The sequence below is a fragment of the Lepeophtheirus salmonis genome, chromosome 14, assembly GCF_016086655.4.
Source record: "Lepeophtheirus salmonis chromosome 14, UVic_Lsal_1.4, whole genome shotgun sequence".
Taxonomy (NCBI): Eukaryota; Metazoa; Arthropoda; class Copepoda; order Siphonostomatoida; family Caligidae; genus Lepeophtheirus; species Lepeophtheirus salmonis.
Genome location: NC_052144.2, coordinates 22,985,844 through 22,994,890, shown reverse-complemented (window position 1 = coordinate 22,994,890; position 9,047 = coordinate 22,985,844). Strand labels below are relative to the sequence as shown.

Here is a 9,047-nt window from a genome sequence, read left to right as displayed (position 1 = left end):
AACGAAACCATTTTGAATTTTTGCTTATATTTTGACTTTCTTTACAAAAATTACAAATATGAATTTGTTATAAATATTTTATTCTAAGGTAGTTTTTACTTCTTCAATCACTTTTGGCAAAAATGGTATTATTAGTAAACGAGTTTTAAAGGATATATATCCATATATTATATATTAAAAGCGTTGCTCTGGCTACGTATGAATACATGTTTATTTCCTCTTACTTCCTTAGGAATTTGTATTTCCAATGATCCCGTATTCTTCCGTCTTGTTCACATCAAATATTACGCCTTCCTAATATTTTTTGTAGCAACATTGGAGTTAAATAAGGACAATAAAAATAGATTTTTTCAACTTCCGTATTGGCAAAAAAAAAAAGAAGAATGTTCACTCTACTCATCTCCGGAAGAAACGCGTATAAAACATTCATTTCGTAGAAGGAGAAAAAATAGCTACAACCCTTTTCGGGCCGATTTGAGTAATATTTCCTTGGGGGATATTTTAAGTAATTCTGGTTGAAGAAGCAAAAATGTATAATACATGCATCAAATGCCAAGCATTTGTTGTAGGTGGATGATATTTAGTTTGATTTGTACAATCCAGGGATCCACACCATGTTCAAGTTGTGTGCAATTTTGCTTCTTAGCTCCATTCATTTGCCTCTCCACGAATGTAGGGTTGTCAAGAGAGATGACTCCTCTCATGGGAGTATCATATCCAGTAATGTTGTTAAAAGGTATGTAACGACGTCTCATTTGGGGTCTTCAACTGGAGTCCCGGCAAAGTCATCCGAATCATCATCCAATCCAATCAATGTTGCCACTTATACAATAATAACATCGTCTGGAGATAATGAGAGTAATAGATTTGTGAGAGATTCCTCAAACTCAGCCCCCACATCCAACAACGTTTTCCTATCGTCATCAAATAGCCAACCTGTATATACCTCCTACGTATCTAATCCTGTACCCACCTCATACATATCCAATCCCGTGTCCACTTCATACATATCCAATCCTGTTTCCACTTCATCGATTTCTAGCCCTGTTTCTAGTTCCTCCATAACCTATCCTTCTTCCTCCTCTTCTGTTTCTTCTTCGGTTTCTTCCTCTGCTCCCTCTGTCTCCATAACAACAGTCTCCCCTTTGGCATCCTTAGCTAGTATCACGGCCCTTCTTTCGCCCAAATCTTCCTCAACAGGAGGAAGTACCGGAGGATCCGATGTTTTAAGTGGAGTTGGTGGAGCTTTAAGTGCAGCTTCGAGTGGAGTAAAAACAGTTCTTGAAATCAAAAGAGACATCGTTATACCCGTTGTTATGGGTCTCATTGAATTTCTGAAGAACGTTGTCTCCTCTGAAACACTCCAAACCATTGCTAATGTGCAATTAAACGCTGCAAGAACCGTAAGTGTCGTCAAATAAGGGCACCTAAGAATCTCATGATTTCTCTTTATACTTTATAGGCATTGGACTTAGGGCCTACGTTTATTCAAACTCTGGCTGGCATTGCAACTACAGCAGGAGAAGTGACTTCCACACTCATCAATGTCATCCTTTGTAGCTTTATTTGCCCTTTCCAAGCGGATCAAAATGCCTGCAGAGTACAGGCCTCCTGTAGTGCTGCATCCTCATCCAATACTGTTAGTACTTCATATTCATCTCCTTCATCCTCTCCTTCGACATATACAGTTAGCTAATGTATATGGTTACTATTTATTTTTTTATTGTTATGTCAGTTTGTACATTGTATACTTAATTTACGTTATAAATTGTTATTCATTATTGTTTATTTATAATAAATAAAGACTTGAAAATACAAATAAGGTCTCAGTTGACTAAATTAGCCAAATTTAATTCATAATATATATGGCATACCATAAGGACCACAATTAATGGGATTTGTAGCTCCAAGTCAGCCTTGAAATCTAGGAATTCAAATGAAATACTCTAATTGATGCAAGTTTTTAATGATTACATTTTATCATTTAATCCATAGACTTCATCTAACTAAGGTAACTAATTGTCATCTTTTTTAACTGACTCTTCTTCGTGCATTGCATTACGTTTCATCATTTAAAAAGACGTATTATATTTTTTGGTTTTAACTTCCTGTAGATACTAACTAGTGTAACGTCAAGTTTTTATCTTTTTGGTTTTAAAGTGTGCAACAAAATCATTCTTAAATATATATAATTAAATGCATCATTTCCTAATGATGCATTAAACACGAATTTTGCAATGATATAATTTGAGTGAATATCTTTTTGTTGATAATATTTTGAATATTTTCTAATTTGGAAGATTAAGATCACTCCTCTGGAATTGGGTCATTCCAAATAAAATCGCCTCAAAAGGTGTAATTTTTCACTCAACCACCTCCGAATTCAATGACTAATGTATTTTTTTAGCTCACTCGTATTTTTGAAATTGATAATTTAAATAATTAATTTTCTTTTCCTCAGTTGTTGTTATTGTTCTTTAATTTTAGAGGAATGCACTTCCTTTTCTACTACATTTAATCTTTTTCAAACCCTGATAGAACATTCATGAGTGCTCATAAGTGACAAAGAGTTTACCTTGAGGATTTGTTGCGGAGTTATAATTGATAGTCCTTTCTGGACTCAGAGTTGAGTTAAAGATCAACTTCGTAGTAATTCTTGCCAACTACCTTGTTTATTTCCTTCTTACAGCTGATTGTAGCTGATCTAATGAAACGTCATGACAGCAAGCTGCTCTCCTCCAAAAGTGTCTTCAAATATTCTAAATATCAGCTGTTCCTATATATTTATTTTCACGTCTTGCCACAAATAAGTTGAGTTGTTTCAGTCCTTATTTAGGACTGAAGACTACAGTCCCGTCCACTTCACTCTCGTTCCAGTCCAGTTCAGTCCTCCATATCATCCCTAACAATGTACTTTTTTGGTCATTGATGACGTCACTCTACTTTATTTTTTTTTGTAATAAGTTCTATTACTGATAGTCCTAAGGTTAAGGACTGGTTCCAAGACTGACACAAAATTATTAATAGTTGCTATCAACTTTGATTTGTTGAATTCAAATTAAATTTGGGGATGAAGCTACTTTACTCCAGAAGATTCTTTAAATTGTTAGGGTTACAATGCTGATTTTCTGGGTTTTTTTTTAAATGTCTAAAATTCATAGAATTTTCATCACTATGAATGACATTTAGTATAGAAGTAGTTTTTAACTGCACTGTCAAAATCAGACGATTGTTTACCGAGATACTTAGTTCTTTATATATACAATTTTTGTAAAAATTATGAAGCATACCAAATCTCAAATAGTCCTATTTTCTGAACTTGTAGTTTAATTTTAACAAACAAAGTAGGTATATACATAATGTAAAAACATGTAAAAAAAAATTGCTTTGAATAATTTTTTATATTAGCTCGTTTTGGACAATGACTATGACCTTTATAAAAACAACATTCAAATCTAAAGAATGAGTCGTTTTTTTTATTGGAAAGGGGGGGGGGAGGCTAACAAAAAAAAAAAAAAAAAAGCAACACGTGGTTCTATAGGGTTGAGGGGGCGGGACAATAGAACCATATAAGTTCACATGGTGGAGAAGAGGAGATTGTGAATATTAAGTGAAAAAATAACCACGTGGTTACCACTAGTATAGATTCATTCAATATACTTGTTCATTGGAATAATTTCTGAGTAATCACCAGGCTCATGCTCAAAAATTGTTTCTTGGTTTGTTTATTAGTAAATTCGCTTTGAGATCAAAGCTGGGGATTTGAACTCAAGTCCATATCTTGAAGACTTGATACGAACACAAAATCAAAGCCCGATACTTGAATTGGACTCAAAAGCTAAGACTCGAGGCTTCACGTGACTTGATATAATTTTTTAACAAATTTTATCAAAATCATTTAAAATTTTTCTCAAGATATATCATGCTTTTCCAAGTGCAAGATTTGTCCTTTGAATCGGAATAAGTGGCACAATAATAAGGATGAATAATATGTAGAGATGTAAAAATTACTAAAAGCCCGGTAAACATAAAAACTACGCCTGAGTGTAAACTGGTAACTCTGGGATTCTACAGAATTAGAATTCTGTGGCTCAGCTCATCAAACGAATTGACAATTTCAATATAAAATGAAAAATATTAACACATTGATTTGGTTTGGAATGAAAATAGAGGTTTACGTTTAAGAATGAATTATTTTATGTTCCATACAGTTGTCCACATATATGAGTTACTAAAAAAATATTTCATAGTGACTGAAGTTATAAGAAAAAGTATTTTTTCCTTTAATCATCATAGATGCGCATTTTACAGCTCCACTTAAGGAAATGCTGATGAGTCAAGAAAATGTGGCATAGATTGTCCGCACAATGTATGATAATATCCATGATTTTAAGACTTACTTGAGGTTAATTTCTTCAAAAATATTTTATCAAAAAATTAAACTTTGTATATAATATATTTTTTCAAATAAAAGAAAAAACAGCCCGAAAATAATGTATAAAGAAAAAAAAAAAAAAACTTGAAGCGCTATAACAATGTTGGTATTGTAGATTGGTTTCTAATTTGTCAATTATATTAAAATAATCTATACAGTTTTTAAATACCACTCGTGTATATGTTCATAAAATTGATTAAGATGCAATGATTTGATTACGACATTTAGAAAAAACATATGTACCTGTACATTAAATAATGTATACTTTATACTTTCGTAACAGTGAACGTATATTTCAGTCTCGTTGAACATTTTTAGTATACATATTCTTTTTAGCATCACTTAAGGCTTAATTATATGGTGATGCAAAAATTGAATTAAGTTAAAAAAAATACTAGAGTATACCTGGAACTAGATTTGTAAGAAAAAAAACCTTTAAAAAAGAGTCCGTTCTTCATCTCTCTAAAACGTCCTGGTATATATATGACTAATTCGTCAAACGGAGATAACTTTATTAGTGCATGGTAAAAATGTATTCATATATTTAATGGCTTGGAGGTATAGCAAAAGCAATGAAGTATAGAAAAATAAAAAGGTTTTTTTTACAAGTTCTCTATGACCTTGAGCATTCTATATAAAAAGACAATTGTGTTGACGTATTGAAAACGGAAGTGTTTAAATTATATGCATAGGAGTTAAACTGTCCATATAATTTTGCTAGAAATGGGATATTTATATACTCTCAACAGCATTGTGTAACGTTAAAAAAATTAGTGTCGAAACCTGTTTAATATGGTATGGTCTTTATATAACGAATCATATGTACTCCATTTGACCTCGATAGTCCTCCTTAAACGAAATAATTAGAATATAATATCTACAACGTAGCTCCAATTAGCTAGTTTATATGACGTCACTTCCTCACCAAATAAACTATCATATACGTGATCATCATTTATAAACTTGGTAATAATTATATCCTGAAAGAAGTTTCAATCCATTCAATAGGGGAGAACGAAAAAGTTTGTATTATTATATTTATAAATACTAAGACGTATCCGTATTAAATATTTTATTAATGCTTTAAATACATTATACAAATTTATAAAAAATGCTTCTTATTCCTTAAATGTAAATTTTATGACCAATACTTTTCAGTATGCTCCTGAAACATTAAATTAGATTATATATAATTCTTTATTTATCCTATAAAATGCCTTCTTATGCCTCTATAATGATATATTGTTTTGTTTTGTTTTTTTAAATGTTAGAAAAATATATAATGTTTTTACTGTAAGAATAACAAATAATATGTTGTTGAAACTTCAAACTCATATTGTTAAGATTATTTTAGAATAAGAATTCAATTTTTCTCAATTTTTTATGTTCATACAGGTATTTGACGAGATATCATTAATAAGTCTTTTAATTATTCTAATTGATTGAACTCCTAAACTGTAGGAACTCCTAAAGAGATGATAAATAAAAGTGAACTTCATTCTAGCTCAATGAATATATCTGGAATCGATGTGGTATTTCATCTTCAATCTTGGGGTATAATCTCTTTCATATTTAAATGACTTTTTAACGCTCATTTTTAATATATATTCTATCGAAGAAAGTGATATGAAATTTTAAGTTTCTTAGAAAGGACCTGCTCGTGATGGATGAGGGCTAGCTCATTTAATTCAATAAAAATATTTGGACGAGAGACTAAAACTTTCTTGCCCCCTTACTGCAGACGTCCCTACATACTAAATATCAAATTTGTTTCATTGTGAATTCAAATTATCCATCAATTTTTCTGGGTTGATTGTATTTACATACCCCAAATACAGTAAAACCAAAATGGAGTTTATGCGAGTTTTTGTTTCAGGCAACAGTGTTTACTTAATTTAATTTTTTTAAGGAGAGAACATATAATTATAAAGTGTAACTAATTGTGTGATTATGTCTAACAAAGAGCAACGCAGATGATTTTTAAGAAATTTTGAGTGTAAGTCCCTGTTGGACTGAGAGTAGAATGGAGGATCAAAAAAGAATAATAATACTAATGATTATTTCCTTCGTCCCACAGCTGCTAGCTTTCCTCTCAAACATTCTTTAAATTGGCAAGATTACCTTTGTTAATTTTTGGTTCCTATTTTTTACATACCCAAAATTCTTACGAATTATTAAAATACTTACTCTGTATTAAATCCTTATCCTTGTGCCCATCATTTCAATAATTCATTCAATCCAAGACCAAATACCTTCAATGTATGTATATCAGGGACGTCACTATGATTTTTTATAAGTGAGGGTAGGGGGGTGATCTTGATTTTTTTAATATAAATTTTCCGACTGACTTTTCCACTTTTTCCAATTCAAATATTAAATTTTTTTTTTTTAGAAAAAACGTCGTTCATTTTTAGCGTAATAAATGTGGAAGATTCTTTTCTATGTTCTTTTTTAAAATTTGTGAGTACAAATCAGCGAAAGTGACATTTGCCTGAAGAACTATTTGGGATATTTGAGGGGAATAATTATATGTATAGATATTATATTAAAAACCTAAATTTATTTATGTAAAATAAACATTATATATTCGAATGAGTACTTATTATATAATCCTCCAACAATAATGAAGCATTTTAACTAATAAAAATGTTTATAGGATCACTATTTACTAAATTATAACGAGATGCAAAAAGTTTACTTTTGCATTATTTTCTGTTGCTCCCTCCTTTCATTCGGTGGTAGACGCGTTGCCCTTCTAGTTTTTTATATAGGGAGTCGTACTTTATGGAGACTACAGACTATTTGGATACATTTTTGATAAAATTAGAAGTTCGAACCGTTTTTTCCTAAAATAAAAAAGATTAGAAAAGAAAAATAATACAAACATCAAATACGAAATATAACTTATTATTACACAATTCAAATCAAAGATTGATGGATTCTGATGTCTAATGGCAGAGTCGGCTTGAGAAACCTCCAGGCTCGATCTACTTGCCGAAAGGAACATAGAGAAAGACCGTAGAAATCTTATAGTTGAGAACCCGATACTCTGGGACGGTATCTTGTGTCTCAAACTTTGTCCATAGACTAATTAGAGTGAAAATAACATCCACGCAGTGAATTGTTGGGCCAGATTTATAGGATGGTGTTTTGTATCCCCTTATCCCCCCTAGTCGACCAGAATAGTTTCAGGGTAGAAAGGCCCATCAGAATTAATATAATTTAATATATTATTATATAGAATCTGAGTTTTCCTAGGAAGGAGGCCGTAAGCAGCAGGTATAGAGCGGCCATGAGGAAGGAACCCGTGGACAGTGACTAGTTGCTTAAAAATAGATGGTGTCACTTTAAGTATACAATCGATAATCCAATTTGATGAGTCCTGGAGACAGTGGCAGAGCTTGGAAGATGTACCAAAGTGGAAGGACCGACAGAAAATATTTGAATGATTGGAATCCCAAATAAATAGATTCTCTCTGAAGTGAGTCTTTAGATACGCCGGAGGAATATAAAGATCTTCCAGAGATATTGGATTAGCCGTATGCTTTGATGACTTTTGTCGGACACGACAAAACCATTATTGCCATTGAGGAGGTATCATAGTTAATCTTAGCATTGTCATATGAGTTGAGATTGCATTGTCTTTCAGCATCTTTTTCCTCCTTTGAACTTCAACTTCAGACTGCTGGTCTCCGTGACAATGAACTGGGGCATTGGCAGGGATGTCTCCGATCAGAGTAAGACGTGCACCCTTGGTGGTAGAGTGTAGGACTTTTGGTTCCTCTGCTTGTCCTTAGAGTACCGATGGTCACTGAATATTACATTCAGTGACCCTTTCTCCCTGGTCGTGTACTCTACAGGCGTAGTGGTATAATGAAGAACGGGAACTGTAGGTGCTTCTATGAGAAAAGGGTAACGATATTGTGGTGGAGGAAGAGGTTCTAAATCAATTATACTGAGAGAATGGTTGTGGAAGGTTATTATGAGTTTTATATATTATAAACAAGTGTTTTTGTGCTTATAATTAAACAATTATTTCTACAGCTAAACTAGTTGTTGTTGCATCCATAAAATCATTCTGTGTCAAGGGGATTCGCCTTGAACATTTTTGTTAATATTGAGTAATTTACTTATGATGATAAATACTACCAGTTCTTTTAAAAAAAAATTTATTGTATTATACAAAGGAATCTTAATGAAACTTTTGAAAATTATTATAATATATTTCGATTTGCTCTTTAAGGAGGTTCCCTTGAACATAGTCGCCGATGTTCAATGTTCCATTCTAGGTATGGACTTTCTGAGTTTTTATAAGTTTGAAATTGACTGTGGAATAATAATTATAGTTATTATTATATAATTTAATTATATTTCAAATCCTTAAAAGTGACATATTAGTATTACAAATTATATTTTTAAATTAATTGCTTTTCTGCAAAAATTAAAAAAATTACCCTCAACATTGTGCCCAAAAATATAGTTACTTTGGCATATTAGGCCTAAGAAATGGAATATTCTTCATCAAATATGTAAATAAATAAATTATATAAGTTAATTTGTATTCATTTCCTATTTCTCGAGCCAAGTTGATATAAAATTAATAATTTTTGTG

At 31.7% G+C, this 9,047-nt stretch overlaps 1 protein-coding gene across 1 annotated transcript; it reads left to right on the top strand.

The window, feature by feature from the left end:
* Positions 1-232: 232 nt before the first annotated feature.
* Positions 233-1,822, top strand: LOC121129475 (uncharacterized). The gene is made up of 2 exons (XM_040725200.2): positions 233-1,403; positions 1,463-1,822. The coding sequence occupies exons 1-2, from the start codon at positions 615-617 to the stop codon at positions 1,694-1,696; spliced, it is 1,023 nt and encodes a 340-aa protein (XP_040581134.1). The 5' UTR covers positions 233-614; the 3' UTR covers positions 1,697-1,822.
* The last annotated feature ends 7,225 nt before the right edge of the window (positions 1,823-9,047 follow it).

Coding starts and splice junctions, on each gene's coding strand:
- LOC121129475 (XM_040725200.2), top strand. CDS start 615: ATGTTCAAGTTGTGTGCAATTTTGCTTCTTAGCTCCATTCATTTGCCT. Junction 1,404..1,462: donor AATTAAACGCTGCAAGAACC/GTAAGTGTCGTC, acceptor TATACTTTATAG/GCATTGGACTTAGGGCCTAC.